Raw genomic sequence first — 16,814 nt, 5'->3', positions numbered from 1 at the left:
TTATTTGTTGTGTTTTTGTTTTGTTTTGTTGTGTTTATTTGTTTGTTTGTTTGATATTTATGCGTTCATTCATTCATTCATTCCTTTATTTTGTTATTTATGTGTTTATTATTTGTTGTGTTTTTGTTTTGTTGTGTTTGTTTGATATTTATGCATTCATTAATGCGTTCATTCATTCATTCCTTTATTTTGTTATGTGTTTATTATTTGTTGTGTTTTTGTTTTGTTGTGTTTATTTGTTAGTTTGTTTGATATTTATGCATTCATTTATGCGTTCATTCATTCATTCCTTTATTTTGTTATTTATGTGTGTATTATTTGTTTTGTTGTGTTTGTTTGATATTTATGCATTCATTTATGCGTTCATTCATTCATTCCTTTATTTTGTTATTTATGTGTTTATTATTTGTTGTGTTTTTGATTTGTTTTGTTGTGTTTATTTGTTTGTTTGATATTCATGCATTCATTTATGCATTCATTCATTCTTAGTTTCTTTGTTTATTTTTGTGAGAATTGGACGCCACTTTTGAATTGTGGTTCAACGGCCTCCCGAAAAAAAAGGTTTATCCAACTTTATTTATTTTCATTTCAGGTGCTGGACAAATACAACCCACCCGACCACTTCCTCCCCGAATCGTACACGTGCTTCTTCCTCCTCAAGCTTCCACGCTACTCGTGCAAGCAGGTACTACAGGAAAAACTCAAATACGCCATCCATTTCTGCAAGTCCATCGACACCGACGACTACGCCCGAATCGCCCTATCGGGCGAGCCGGCCGCCGACGACAGCAGCGACGATTCGGATAACGAAGACGCCGAGTCCTTCGCTTCGGATTCCACCCAGGACTACCTCACCGGGCACTGACCTCCTCTTCCTGCTGTGAAAGGCGGCTTCAGGTGGAATTTTATCATTATTTTTAATGCTCACATTCCTGCAGGTTAAACGCAACCAGCTGTGAAGCATTAAGAGCTTAGAAAAAAAAAAGAGAGCCAGTCCATGATTGCTACGTTTTATTTAAATTGTAAAGTTAGTCTCTGTAAATAGAAATGGATAAACAGTAGCTTGTCTTTGGAGATGAATAATCGTTTTAAACATGTAGTTCCTACCCCCCCGACGTCGGTCTAATGAAGTGTCGCTTTTGTCACACGGTGTCTCCCCGTCGAAGTTGTGTACATAAATTAAATATACAGAATAAAATATGATTGTTCCCATGGAGTCAATGGAACGTTGTTATTTCTTCGTGGTGTGACGGCGAACGCCCGTTTTAGTTTACATGTACGACTGGAAAGAAAAGTACAGTTATACCTTGTCTTGTTTTTTTAAAAGTCCACATCATGTCAAAACTTTATCAAATATACATTTAAAATCTTATACGGTGATACCTTGGCTTACAAACTTAATTAGTTCCCAGACAGAGTGTGTAAGGTGAAAAGTGTGTATCCCAAAAATTAATTTCCCATGGGAAACCATTAAAATGAGAATAATCCGTTCCCAGGTCCCCATAAAACATCATTTTCTACTTTCTAATGTAATTTTCTATGCCTAAAAACTACACAAAATATACCTTCTTTTATGTATAATAAATCTGCATTGGTGAAGTGATATTATGACTGTCATCTTAAGGACTCCTCGTGCACGGATGACCTTTCCTAGATCCCCCCCCTGCTCCCAAAATGTCTGCGCATGTACGACTGCAAAGAAAAAAACGCTTCTGAGTATTTCAAAGGCACAAGAGAAGGCTCGGCTTAAAAATCAATAGCATTCTTTGTGGACTTAGTAGCTTTTTTTTTTCCCAGGGAAGAATGAGCAAGAGTACACTACGCTGCTGAGAGTCAGGTGCTCTCATACTGTCGAGGCTCCGGGCGAGATATTTGAAGGCAAAGTCTCACTCTACTCAAATGTGTAGTAAGTGACGTCAAGTGGACTCGCTGCCAATTTTTCCAAAACATCAATGGAGTGACTGTACGGAATAGCGGTTTTTTTTTTTTTGTTTGTTTTGTAACATCAAAGATTTTATATACCTTCTAAAAAAAAAAGTATTATCAATATAAACGATATCGATATAACGAGACTTTACTGTATATCTACTTTTATACAACCGATATTCGTTTCTCAACCAAACTGAGTGCACCACAATGCGCCACTCGACTACCCTCCGCTTCCTAATACGTCACTTCATCATACGTCATTGTGACCGACGCATTTGTATTGTTGAATAAAGTTTTTTTTTTTTTTTTTTTTTTTTTAAACACGACGTGTTTAGCTGAGATCTCCGCAAATCGGACGTTATCCTTGTGTAGCGTTCCATTGTGAGTTGATGTTGTTTCTATTGTTCAATCACGATTACAAAAAAAGCAGATATGTCTTGTTGAGATAACTGCAAATTGGACTGAATGTTAATGTTGATATTAAATAAAATGAAAATAAAACATAGCGTGGTTTTTTTTTATAGTATTTTACAAATGACCTGCTCTATTATTACATGTTTATCCAATTTATGCTGTAAAATAGTGCTTTTAAAAAAAAGTTACGGAACGGATTAAACATTTTTACATTGATTGTAATGTAAAGTGTTGTTTTGGTTTTCAAACAAATCAGTTTTCCAACTGGTTTCTGATACGGATTAAGCCTGAAAACTCAGGTATCGCTGTATATGTTTATATATGACCCATTTTTTTTATTTTCCAAAGTCTTTTTCTGTCCAGGTCAAAGTAAACCTGGATGAAAACTCCCCCAATTGTGAAAAGAGCTGAACCTTCCGCATCATTTGTTTCTTCTAGTTGATCCTTCATTATTTGTGGGTCATCTGTCTCAAAGGGCTGCTCGGATGTGAATTTTTCAGCTTGGAGCTTGGAGACAGGACACGATACCCCTGTGCTAAGTACACCCTCCACTCCCCACACCTTGAAAAAGTCATTTCAATGTTTAAGATAAAAGAAACTGGTTTCTTTTATCACTTTTATCACAAAAAAAACCACTCTGGTTTTTTTTTTGTCTCAAGCAAATCAAGTTTGTTTCTCGTGCATGATTTGTGCAGTATGAATTGAACACATGATTTTTTTTTTCTCCCCGTTTGGTCAATATTTTCCATTATTTTGAAGCCATTTTCTTGCCAAATGTAAAAACATTTTTTAAAAAGTCCACATCATGTCAAAACTTTATCAAATATACATTTAAAATCTTATACAGTGATACCTTGGCTTACGAACTTAATTGGTTCCCAGACAGAGTGTGTAAGGCGAAAAGTGTCTATCCCAAAAATTAATTTTCCATAGGAAACCATTAAAATGAGAATAATCCGTTCCCTGGTCCCCATAAAACACAATTTTCTACGAAATAAGCCGTAAAACTGCACAAAATAGACCTTATTTCATGTAGAATAATTGTGATATGGTATTATAATTAAAGAAATAAACAGTACTGTATAATAAAGTCATTTTATTGACCTTTGTGGTGGTCGTTGATGGCTTGATGGAATGGAGTGGCCAGTTTCATCAGCATGAAACAAAATAAAAATTGATAATGATGATAATAATAATAATAATAACCGTTAATACATTTTATTTTAAGCGCCTTTCAAAGCTCTCAAGGTCACTTTACAGTCACAGACAAGCATAGATGCTATCATAAATAAAATACAATTATAAATAGAAACAAGAGATAGAGCTACACAGCAAATGCAATTTTAAATAAGTGGCTTTTGAGATGGGATTTGAAGGTGGGAAGAGAATCGATTTTCATCCTCTCTTTAGTGTTTCTCCCAGATTCTTTTGTTTGTCACTCACAATGTGTTCATCATTACATCCAAATCATTTTGTGAGAAAAAGGTATTTCCAAAAGTTGTTTATTTGCTTCATAGTATGGAAACACTGATTGATGAGGAACGTGGCCTTCTTCTTTCACCATCTTGAGGAATGATCCCTTGTAGGTGCTTTCTCTGCTATAATTTTACCTTGTTCCTCATCAATTGTGTTCTGTTTAGCTGGTTTGATAGCTTTTTTGCATCAAGTGTACAGATGGCTTGTGCGGGTTATTTGTGAAGCCTGATTTATGGGAATTTTAACCTTGCAGTCTACACTCTGCTTTTGAACTATCAAAGTTGAAACGAGTCCAAATTTAACGTTTAAACCACCTCCCCTTACTGCTGCGTTCTGCAAAAAAATGTCCAAAGTAGAAAATAAGAGCAATAGTAAACTAAGAGTGGTGCAAACAAAAAAAAAAAATGCACTCGTGGAGGAGGGTTGCGAGGATTACGAGTAAAAAGCGGCTGTGGGGGGTTGGGGTGTGCGGAATGGGGAAAGTCTTGCCCATAAGCCGCTATTAGAAGATTGGACCTCCTCCTCCATTTCTTCCTCCTCCTCTTCTTCATCTTTCTCCTTGCTAACCGAGCTTTGGTGCAGCAGGTCCCCGAGGACGATCTCCTTCGTTGGGAAGAGGAGACACCTCCACAACAACCCCCCCCGACCCCCTTAATCTCCCTTCCGTCCGTCTTCCATCGACTCCATCTTTCTTCTCCAGCCACGACGCTGCAGGAGGTCGCTTGTCGGAACCGCCATCCATCATCCTTGCTGTCATCTTGAAGATTTTGTATTTATTTTTTGGGCAACTCAGGTACTGATTTATATTCTCTCTTGTAGCTCAAATGTTGTTCAAAGTTCAAAGTTGGCCCGTTTTAAAAGTTTGGTGCAAAGTTCTGAGACTCCTGCTGGGTTAAGAACGACATAATAAGCACAATGGGGCTTTTAAGTCATTTGAGGAAAAAAAATGAGAGATTTTTCATCTACTACTACTACTACTACTACTAATAATAATAATAATAATACAGCACACATGAAATTACTGTCCTTGAGGACCTAGCATGCAAGGCACTTATAATGACTTTAACAAACATAATAAACACGAAAACGGCAATTTAATAATAATAATTAATAATAATAATACAGCACACATGAAATTACTGTCCTTTAGGACCCAGCATGCAAGGCACTCATCATGACTTTAACAAACATAATAAACACGAAAACAGCAATTTAATAATAATAATACAGCACAGATGAAATTACTGTCCTTGAGGACCTAGCATGCAAGGCACTTATAATGACTTTAACAAACATAATGAACACGAAAACGGCAATTTAATAATAATACAGCACAGATGAAATTACTGTCCTTGAGGACCTAGCATGCAAGGCACTTATAATGACTTTAACAAACATTATAAACACGAAAACGGCAATTTAATAATAATAATTAATAATAATAATACAGCACACATGAAATTACTGTCCTTTAGGACCCAGCATGCAAGGCACTCATAATGACTTTAACAAACATAATAAACACGAAAACGGCAATTTAATAATAATAATTAATAATAATAATACAGCACAGATTCAATTACTTTTCTTTAGGACCCAGCATGCAAGGCACTTACAATGACTTTAACAAACATAATAAACACGAAAACGCCAATTTAATAATAATTAATAATAATAATAATACAGCACAGATTCAATTACTTTTCTTTAAGACCCAGCATGCAAGGCACTTACAATGACTTTAACAAACATAATAAACACGAAAACGTCAATTTAATAATTAATAATAATACAGCACAGATGAAATTACTGTCCTTTAGGACCCAGCATGCAAGGCATTTATAATGACTTTAACAAACATAATAAACACGAAAACGGCAATTTAATATTAATAATAATAATACAGCACAGATGCAATTACTGTCCTTTAGGACCCAGCCTGCAAGGCACTTATAATGACTTTAACAAACATAATAAACACGAAAACAGCAATTTAATAATAATACAGCACAGATGAAATTACTGTATTTAATGTATTTAATAATCTCATTATTATGTTTAATAATCACTAAAAACTTGTGTGTGTATGACTTTCTTACTATTCACTATGAAGTAAAAACTCCCGTCAACATTTTATGTCATGCTAGTAGCATTAGCATTTTATTAGCATCATCCGGAGGCCTCTTTTATCGGGTATCGTTTAGAACTAGCAAAATGTATTTAATAATCTCATTATTATGTTTAATAATCACTAAAAACTTGTATGTGTATGACTTTTTTACTATTCACTACTAAGTAAAAACTCCCGTCAACATTTTATGTCACGCAAGTAGCTTAGCATTAGCATTTTGTACGGCTCTCTAGCTTCATTCGGAGCCCTTTTTTATCGGGTTTCGTTTATGATTTATAGATTACAATTTTGGAAACAACACATCAATATAAAACCCACCAAAAAAAACAAACAGAAAAATACGTATGTGAACTTTATGGTTTAGCTAACCGCTAGCAAAGCTAGCCTTTACAGTATGTATTTGAGAAGACACCTGGTTGTTTAATAATCACTTAAAACTTGAGTGTGTATTACGTTTTTATTATTCACATTTGTATACAACTACCAAGTAAAAACTCCAGTCAACATTTTATATCACGCGAGTAGCGTAGCATTAGCATTTTTTTCACGGCTATCTAGCTTCATATTCGGAGCCCTTTTTTATCGGGTCATTGAGGATTTATGAATTAAAATTTGGGAAACAACAATACGAAACAATATTTTATATCACGCAAGTGGCTTAGCATTAGCATTGTTTTCACAGCTATCTAGCTTCATATTCGGAGCCCTTTTTTATCGGGTTTCGTTGAGGATTTATGAATAAAAATTTGGGAAACAACAATACGAAACAATATTTTATATCACGCAAGTAGCTTAGCATTAGCATTTTTTTCACGGCTATCTAGCTTCATATTCGGAGCCCTTTTTTATCGGGTCATTGAGGATTTATGAATTAAAAATTTGGGAAACAACAATACGAAACAATATTTTATATCACGCAAGTAGCTTAGCATTAGCATTTTTTTTCACGGCTATCTAGCTTCATATTCGGAGCCCTTTTTTATCGGGTTTCATTGAGGATTTATGAATAAAAATTTGGGAAACAACAATACGAAACAATATTTTATATCACGCAAGTGGCTTAGCATTAGCATTGTTTTCACAGCTATCTAGCTTCATATTCGGAGCCCTTTTTTATCGGGTTTCGTTGAGGATTTATGAATAAAAATTTGGGAAACAACAATACGAAACAATATTTTATATCACGCAAGTAGCGTAGCATTAGCATTTTTTTCACGGCTATCTAGCTTCATATTCAGAGCCCTTTTTTATCGGGTTTCATTGAGGATTTATGAATTAAAATTTGGGAAACAACAATACGAAACAATATTTTATATCACGCAAGTAGCTTAGCATTAGCATTTTTTCACGGCTATCTAGCTTCATATTCGGAGCCCTTTTTTATCGGGTTTCGTTGAGGATTTATGAATTAAAATTTGGGAAACAACAATACGAAACAATATTTTATATCACGCAAGTAGCGTAGCATTAGCATTTTTTTCACGGCTATCTAGCTTCATATTCGGAGCCCTTTTTTATCGGGTTTCATTGAGGATTTATGAATTAAAAATTTGGGAAACAACAATACAAAACAATATTTTATATCACGCAAGTAGCTTAGCATTAGCATTTTTTTCACGGCTATATAGCTTCATATTCAGAGCCCTTTTTTATCGGGTTTCATTGAGGATTTATGAATTAAAAATTTGGGAAACAACAATACGAAACAATATTTTATATCACGCAAGTAGCTTAGCATTAGCATTGTGTACAGCTATCTAGCTTCATTCGAACTGGCAATGAAAGCATCCCTTGAGTTTGCCTTTTTTGCTGGAGCAGTCAGCTGCAGCCCCCCCGCCCCGAGTCCGTCGGTCTCATGGTCTCGTTCTTGGGCACGTGAGCCGGAGTTGGCTTCCATGTGAGCAATAATCCCCCCCACATTGAGATTCTTGAGTACATATCTGATGGAGCCGACCCGGTCCACTGACCCCCTGGCGCCGTGGCCCCGCTCAGCTGATGTGTTGGACTTCCTGTTGTCCCCTTGTCATGTGATGTCTGAAATTGACGACTAGCTCACCATTCGCACCTTTGCAGCGTTCGAATTTTGTAGTTAGTGATCCCACAAAAATGACCCAAAAAAAACCCAGAAGTAACTCAAATAGATAGAAAGCTAGCTAATAGGTAGATAGCAAGCCAGATAAATAGCAAATAGCTAATTAGATAGCGTATATATAGCCAGCTAGACAGATAGCAAATAGATAACAAGCTAGGTAGCCAGCTAGATAGCAAATAGCTAGCCAGGTAGCCAGCTACATAGCAAATAGCTATCCAGCCAGCTAGCCAGCTATATAGACAGCTGGATAGCCAAATAATAATAATAATAATAATAATCGTCATCATCATCATAATAACAATAATAATAATACATTTCATTTATAAGCACCTTTCAAAACTCTCAAGGTCACTTTACAGTCACAGGAAAAGTTTTTTTCTGTGGGTGAGCAGCGGCAGCCACATGCGCCAGCGTTCTCTCAACCCTGAAGTAACTCCAAGAGATAGAAAGCTAGCTCGCTAGCTAATGGATAGCAAATAAATAGCTAATCGATAGCCAGATAGCCAACAGCTAGTCAGCTAGACAGCTAATAGCTAGCTAGCTAGCCAATGGATAATAATAATAATAATAAATTTCATTTATAAGTGCTTTTCAAAACTTTCAAGGTCACTTTTTTTCTATGGGTGAGCAGCGGCAGCCACACGCGCCAGCGTTCACTCAACCCAGAATATACACAAATCTATGTGTATATAAATACATAAAAATATATACAGTCTACATTATTTGCCGCCTTGTTTTAAATCTATATATTTAAATATAAAATAAAATGTTTAAAAATATGTATGTACTGTATATGAAAATATGTATGTACTGTATATGAATAAATTATGCATACAAATAAATTATATATGCTTGGAATATATATATTATATGAATAAATTTTATTAAATGTGTGCGTATGTTTTTATATCTAATTAATACATAAAAATATAAAAATCGATGTGTACATGTAGCTTTATTCTAAAATAATAGCAACAAAACAAAATAAATGTGAATTTAACTATTTGACTGCCAGACGATGTGCAACAATGTGTCCAGTCCAGTGCCAGGGTTTTTGTCATTGTCACTTGAATTCCAAGAACCCACAGAATATTCAGTTTTCGGACTACATAAACATTCAATACAGCGTAAGAAACCTTAGACTGTCTTCTTTCATCAATAAGAAGAAAAAAAAAAGTTAATTCCTAAATTCTATGGATCTGGAGTTATATGATCTTGAAATTGGGGCGGCTGTCCAAAATACAATGCAATCCATATCTATTGGTTTATATAACTATTAAAAAACATTTTCACATACATTTGATGATGATTTTTTTTTCATTGATTTGATCCAAAATGGCTGACTTCCTAAGGATTTGTGTTTGCCTTGGGTTCTACAGACTTTTTTTTTGTGGGTTTGATCTTGATGAATAGGCCTACAAAATTGTATATTTTTAACTTCACCAAAAATTTGCTATTTTCAAAATGGAGTTTCATCTACCCGAGCCATTCATGCGATACATCTTCTCAGTTATCCTGCATGTGTTCCTGAAGTGTCAAAACATGTACCTGGAGAACACGAGCAACCTGGACCTGGAAATGTCTCAGGCCTCCGCGCCGGTCCACCAAACCGCCGGAAATTTCGGCGAACTGCGTCTGCTGCAGGGAATCTCGGAACGACTTGAGACGCACAAACTACAGCAACAGTCGGCTGCTCTGCCAACGGGGCAATGCGTGATCCATGCGGAGGCATTCCTCCCCGTTGTACAAGAAGACGGGTGAGAACCGGCCAAAAAGACTTGGGAATACAGTGATATCTTGGTTTAGGAACCTAATTGCTTTCCAGACAGTGTAACACGAAAAGTGTGTATCCCAAAAAATAATTTCCCATAGGAAACCATTAAAATGAGAATAATCCGTTCCCAGGTCCCCATAAAACATAATTTTCTACTTTCTAATTTAATTTTCGAAGCCTTAAAACTACACAAAATAGACCTTATTTTATGTATAATAAATGTGCTATTGTATTATAATTAAAGAAATAACCTGTACTTGTAATAAAGCCATTTTATTTGCCTTTGTGATGGTCGTTGATGGCTTGATGGAATGGCCGGTTTCCTCAGCATTAAACACTTGATGAGGAACGTAGCCTTCTTCTTTCACCATCTTGAGGAATGATCCCTTGTAGGTGCTTTCTCTGCGATCATTTTACCTTGTTCCTCATCAATTGTGTTCCGTTTAGCTATCGATTAGCTAACTTTCTATCTATTTGAGTTACTTCCGGGTTGAGTGAACGCTGGCGCGTGTGGCTGCCGCTGCTCGCCCACAGAAAAAAACTTCTCCTGTGACTGTAAAGTGGCCTTGAGAGTTTTGAAAGGCGGTTAGAAATGAAATGTATTATCATTATTCTGATATCTGAGGGGCCCTGAACGCAACACAATAAGTCACCCATCGGAAGAGGCCGAGTGACCAAAGTCGGCCATTTTGATTTGAAACAGCCATTTTAGGCACGAATTTTCACATCACCCAAATTTAATGCTGTTTTTTTTTTCACCTATTTTTGATTCCAGACACAATTTTAACATGGTTAACATCCTCAGCGGTAAAACCAATTCAGCCAACATCTCCGAACGGTCGCCTCTGCTGAGGTTCTCACACGATGACAGGTGAGTATGTTCCCATGTCATGTAAAAAAAAAAAAATGTCATTCTTACATGTAAAGATGGAAATATGCTACTCAATTCTGTGTATTTATTAGTGACATTCAGTGTATCAGCTAGCTATCTATCTATTAGCTATATAGGTGGCTTAATATCTAGCTAGCTATCTCACTATTTGTCTTTTAACTGGCTATTAGCTAGCTAGCTAGCTTTTCTCTATTTGAGTTATTCCGGGTTGTTGGCTATCTATTAGCTGGCTTGCTATCTAGCTAGCTATCTCACTATCTGTCTTTTAACTGGCTATTAGCTAGCTATCTTTTCTCTCTATTTGAGTTATTCCAGGTTGTTGGCTATCTATTAGCTATTTACTAGCTGGCTTGCTATCTAGCTAGCTATCTCACCATCTGTCTTTTAACTGGCTATTAGCTAGCTAGATTTTCTCTGTGTTTGAGTTATTCTGGGTTGTTGGCTATCTATTAGCTGGCTTGCTATCTAGCTATGTAGCTAGCTATCTCACTATCTGTCTTTTAACTGGCTATTAGCTAGCTAGATAGCTTTTCTCTCTATTGGAATTATTCCGGGTTGTTGGCTATCTATGAGCTGTCTTGCTATCTAGCTAGCTATCTCACTATCTGTGTTTTAACTGGCTATTAGCTAGCTAGCTTTTCTCTCTATTTGAATTATTCCGGGTTGTTTGCTATCTATTAGCTAGCTACTAGCTGGATGGTTAGCTTTCTGTCTATTGATTTCCTGTGACTGTAAAGTGACCTTGAGAGTTTTGAAAGGCACTTCTAAATGAAATGTATTATATTATTATTATTATTATTAGAAAAGCATTTTCTGTAAATGTAAACGATGGCTTTTATTCCTTCAGCATGGCTTATATGACCATGCATCATCCCAGTGAGGAGCCTTGGGATAGCAGCGCCATGGATCTGGAGAGAAGGTACCGCTTGGGGAGCGAGGTGACTACTTTGTCCTTGCTGCGTTCCAACTCATCCGACAAAAGCGACCCACTGGAGCACCTCAGCCTCAGCCTCAGCTTCAAATTTGCCAGAAGTGTCAAGTGAGGACCGGAATATACACCAACTGCGTATATGTGTGTGTAGGTGTCAATTTTTGTATGTATTTTTTTGTTCCCAGATGCTGCTTTCGCATTTCCAAAGTGGCCACCATCTTCACTATTGTGGTCCTGTGCAGTGTAAGGCTGTCATAATAATCGATTTTAGAACGAGAAGAAACATGTTCAAAATCGACGCTGCTAACATTGATTTATTTAGCGGCGCTTCGGGTTTATTTCCACAAATAGTCAGGCGCAAGTTGATTGGTATTATTAGGAGCACAAATAGTTTCTATAGATTCATTCATTCATTCATTCATTCATTCACTCATTCACTCACTCACTCACTTACTCTTATTTATTTATTTTATTTATTTATTTAACGACATTTATTTCTTTAACTACATTTATTTATTGTACAGAATTTAAATATTTTACCCAATGTATTTGTTTTACCGAATTTATTTATTGTACCATTTTCGCCCAGATTAATTTATTTTATGAAATGTATTTATTTTACTAAATGTATTTATTTATTTATTTATTTATTTTACTACATTTATTACACTTGATTTATTTATTTTACCAAATTGATTTATTTTATGATATTTATTTATTTTCAGGAATTTATTTTACTGAATTTACTTTTTATTAAACTACATTTTTTTTACTTAATTCATTTATTTTACTGAATTTCTTTATTTAACAGAATTTATTTATTTTACCCAATGTATTTATTTTACCAAATGTATTTACTTATTTTACCAAATTATTTTTTTTATGAAATGTATTAATTGTACCTAATTTATTTATTTATTTAACCAAATGTATTTATTTTACGAAATTGGTTTATTTTATGACATTTATTTATTGCAATGAATTTATTTACTTCATCAAACGTATTTATTTTGACTGAAAGTATTTTTTTATTCAACTACATTTATTTTACTTAATTCATTTATTTTACCAAATGTATGGACTCATTTTACCAAATTTCTTTATTTGACCAAATTTATTTATTTTATGAAATATATTTATTATACCGAATTTATTTATTTATTTAACCAAATGTCTTTATTTTACCAATTTTATTTATTTTACCAAATTTATTTATTTTACTGAATTTATTTTACTTGATTTATTTTACTGAATGTATTTATTTTACCAAATGTATGGACTCATTTTACCAAATTTCTTTATTTGACCAAATTTATTTATTTTATCAAATATATTTATTATACCGAATTTATTTATTTATTTAACCAATTGTCTTTATTTTACCAATTTTATTTATTTTACCAAATTTATTTATTTTACTGAATTTATTTTATTTGATTTATTTTACTGAATGTATTTATTTTACCAAATGTATGGACTCATTTTACCAAATTTCTTTATTTGACCAAATTTATTTATTTTATCAAATATATTTATTATACCGAATTTATTTAACCAAATTTATTTATTTTATCAATTGTATTTATTTTACCAAATTTATTTATTTTACTGAATTTATTTACTTTGTCAAATGTATTTATTTTACTGCATTTATTTTACTTGATTTATTTTACTGAATGTATTTATTTTACCAATTATATTTTTTTTATCGCATTTATTTATTTTATCGAATTTACTTATTTTACAGAATGTATTTATTTGATTGAATGTATTCATTTTTCATTGTTGTTGTGTGCTCAGTTGTTCTTCAGCATGTATCCTGATCGGGACAACCCTTGGAGGATGCTAGCCGTCTCGTCAACCGAAAGCTTCTGTATCCGCTAAAAGTTCCCAAAAAGTGTTTAGATAGTTAACCTTTCTTCGTCAACCTCGACCATTTTTCTCCTTGACCAGCGAGCGCTCGTCAGCGATCAACTTGACGGATTTCCGTGACAACGCTCTCCTCAAGCTACAGGTGGGCGGCCCATTCAGCAGCGGAGTGGTAGACCCGGACAACCAGGAGTACGTCCTCGTTCAGGTGGAGCAAACTGACCCGCCGGGTCAGAGGAGGAGGAGGGCGCAGCAGGTGGGTGACAAAACAAAAGCAACAAACTAACAAGAATTAAAAACGTTTTTCTATGAAAATGAGTGCAGATGAGATTACAAAGAACAGTTATTTAGTTATTTAGTTATTCACTTTTAACTTTTATATTTTGTATTATGTATTGTGTATTTTGTATTTATTTATTTATTATTATTTATTTATTTTTATTTTTCATTTTTCATTTTTTATTTTATATTTTTCATTTTATATTTTTTATTTTATATTTTTTATTTTATATTTTTTATTTTATATTTTATATTTTATATTTTATATTTTATATTTTATATTTTATATTTTATATTTTATATTTTATATTTTCATTTAGCATTTTGTATTTATTTTTTTAATGTTTTATTTTTTTTAATTGTTTTATTTTTTTAATTTTTAATGTTTTATTTTTCATTTTGCATTTTGTATTTTGTATTTTTTTAATGTTTTAATTTTTTTTTGTTTTATTTTTTTATTTTTTTAGTTTTTAGTTTTAAATTTTCATTTTTTTATTTTTTTATTTGTTATTTGTAATGTGTTATTTTTATTTTTATTTTTATTTTTATTTTTATTTTATTTTATTTTATTTTATTTTATTTTATTTTTATTTTTATATTCGTGTTTGATTGTTTACTTATTTATTTATCTATGCATGTGCTTATTGATTTATCTGTGCTTATTTATTTATTTATTTATTTATTTATTTATTTATGTGTGTTAATTTATTTGATTATTTATCTATCCTGTATATATTGATTTATCTACGCATTTATTTATTTGTTTATATTTTATTTAGTTATATATTTATGTTCCTATTTATTTACCTATTTTTATGTATTTATTTATTTATGCATGTGTTTATTTGATTGCTTATGCATTAATTGTTTATTTGTATTTTATTTATCTACGCAACTCATCATTTATCTATGCATGTATTTATTGTTTGATCCATCTATTTCTTTGTAATTAATTAATATATTGATTAATTAATTTATTTATTTGCTTGCTTATTTGCTTGTTTCTTTGTTTGTTTATTTCTTTATTTCTTTATTATTGTTATGTATTTTTTGTTATATATATATTTTTTTTTTATTATATATATATATTTATATTATTATTATATATTGTTATATTATATATAGTATTATGCATGTGTCTATTTATATATTTCTCTATTTGTTGTTAATGTATGTATCTATTTATCTATTAATATACCTATTTATTTTAATTTATGTTTATTATTCTGCAGGTGCTTTACAACTGGACCATTCCTCTGCACGGCGAGCGAAGCGACCAGATGGTCGTCACAAAAACATTTGAGATGCTAAGCAGGTATGCAACATCCTCATTCCCATGCTCTGATTTCCTAACTGGCAGCCAATCAGAATTTTTGTTGTTGAATAATATCATAATAATAATAATAATAATAATAATAATATATTTCATACATTTTAAGCGACCCCATCACCATCACGGTGCAGGCCTTCATGGCGGACGCCGAGGTGGTGCCGCTTTCGATCACCCACCAGTCGCTCTACTTCAACGTGGAGACGCAGGTGGCCATCGCCGGCATTATCCTGACGGGTGTTTACGTTCTCATCATTTTTGAGGTACGCCGCTCTGGCGGTTTATTCCCTTACAAGAAAATGCTTCCAGTATCACTCCACGTGCGTCAGCGTTCACTCAACCCGTAATAATAATAGAAGTAACTCAAATAGATAGAAAGTTAGCTAGCTAGATAATAGCTAGCTAACTAGCTAGTTAGATAGCAAATAGATAGCTAGCTGGTAGCCAGCTAACCAGTTAGACAGTGAATAGATAGGAAATAGATCGCCGATAGATAGCTAGCTAGGTACCCAGCTAGCGAGTTAGATAGCGAATAGATAGCAAGTAGATAGCTAGCTACGTAGCCAGCCTTTCAAAACTCTCAAGGTCACTTTACAGTCACAGGATCTGTTTTTCTGCAGGTGAGCTGCAGCAGCCCGGAAGTAACTAGCTAGCAAATAGATAGCTAATAGATAGCTAGTTAGGTAGCCAGCTAGCTAGTTAGATAGTGAATAGATACGAAATAGATAGCAAATAGCTAGCTAGCTATGTAGCCAGCTAGCTAGTTAGATAGTGAATAAGTAGGAAATGGATCGCAAATAGATAGCTAGCTAGGTACCCAGCTCGCGAGTTAGTTAGTTAGATAGCAAATAGATAGCTAGCCGGCTACCTAGAGCTAGGTAGCCGGCCACCTAGAGCTAGGTAGCCGGCTACTGACTGTAACGTGACCTTGAGAGTTTTGAAAGGCTGGCTACCTAGCTAGATAGGTAGCCAGCTACCTAGCTACCTAGCTAGCTAGGTAGCCGATCACTTCACAGTCACATGATCTGTTTTTCTGCGGGTGAGCTGCAGCAGCCCGGAAGTAATTCAGCTAGATAGCAAATAGATAGCTAATAGATAGCAAATTGATAGCTAATAGCTAGCGAATAGATAGCTAATACCTGTTAGCATTTTTTCCAGATCGTCCATCGCACTCTGGCAGCCATGTTGGGATCTTTGGCCGCCTTGTCCGCTTTGGCCATCATTGGGGACGTAAGTACACATCTTCAGCAGAGAAACTCGACAACCCACCAACTTGTTTATTATTTTGAACATTTTTCATGCCCCCCCCCCCCCCCCCCCTCAAGCGGCCCAGTTTGGTTCAGGTGGTGGAATGGATTGACTACGAGACTCTGGCTCTTCTCTTTGGCATGGTGAGACCACTAGAGTCCCCCTCAGACCTATCGCCATGGTTACATGCACACCACTGCGGTTTTGTGCAAAGCTGAATCGAATGCGACTCCGCGGCCGCTCTAATACAAGATGTTACAAGTATATCAGTCACGTAAACAAGAAATATGAAATCAGATGAAGAATGCAAATCAAATTTCATATTTTAACTCATTCACTGCCATACAATGTGCAAAAATATGTCAATTCCAGTGCCAGGGATTTAGTCATTTTTAGTGCAGGATTTAGCTTTCTAAGGGCTAGGTGGCTAGCAATCTAGCTAGCTATCT

At 34.2% G+C, this 16,814-nt stretch overlaps 2 protein-coding genes across 12 annotated transcripts in view; both read left to right on the top strand.

The window, feature by feature from the left end:
• The window catches only part of herc2 (HECT and RLD domain containing E3 ubiquitin protein ligase 2), a 105,905-nt gene extending 103,485 nt beyond the window's left edge, over positions 1-2,420 (top strand). For 8 of the 9 annotated variants that reach the window (XM_089000033.1, XM_089000037.1, XM_089000035.1 and 5 more), the window contains exon 91: positions 593-1,354. In XM_089000033.1, coding sequence (XP_088856159.1) covers positions 593-865 — 273 coding nt within the window. In that variant the 3' untranslated portion in view covers positions 866-1,354. Of the gene's footprint in view, positions 1-592; positions 1,355-1,797 lie in introns of those variants that run through there. The other variant, XM_089000029.1, reaches the window with a different exon arrangement.
• A 670-nt stretch (positions 2,421-3,090) lies between these two features.
• The window catches only part of oca2 (oculocutaneous albinism II), a 36,890-nt gene continuing 23,166 nt past the window's right edge, over positions 3,091-16,814 (top strand). The window contains exons 1-12 of one of the 3 annotated variants that reach the window (XM_089001495.1): positions 3,091-3,929; positions 4,405-4,612; positions 9,576-9,799; positions 10,592-10,687; positions 11,556-11,747; positions 11,825-11,882; positions 13,440-13,512; positions 13,607-13,764; positions 15,020-15,102; positions 15,227-15,380; positions 16,276-16,347; positions 16,443-16,508. In XM_089001495.1, coding sequence (XP_088857621.1) covers positions 9,585-9,799; positions 10,592-10,687; positions 11,556-11,747; positions 11,825-11,882; positions 13,440-13,512; positions 13,607-13,764; positions 15,020-15,102; positions 15,227-15,380; positions 16,276-16,347; positions 16,443-16,508 — 1,167 coding nt within the window. In that variant the 5' untranslated portion in view covers positions 3,091-3,929; positions 4,405-4,612; positions 9,576-9,584. Of the gene's footprint in view, positions 3,930-3,962; positions 4,613-9,552; positions 9,800-10,591; positions 10,688-11,555; positions 11,748-11,824; positions 11,883-13,439; positions 13,513-13,606; positions 13,765-15,019; positions 15,103-15,226; positions 15,381-16,275; positions 16,348-16,442; positions 16,509-16,814 lie in introns of those variants that run through there. The other 2 variants (XM_089001494.1, XM_089001496.1) reach the window with 2 other exon arrangements.

Source organism: Hippocampus bargibanti, linkage group LG07 (assembly GCF_051943395.1).
Source record: "Hippocampus bargibanti isolate YZ-2025 linkage group LG07, ASM5194339v1, whole genome shotgun sequence".
Lineage (NCBI taxonomy): Eukaryota > Metazoa > Chordata > Actinopteri > Syngnathiformes > Syngnathidae > Hippocampus > Hippocampus bargibanti.
This window is presented reverse-complemented; position numbering and strand designations above follow the sequence as displayed.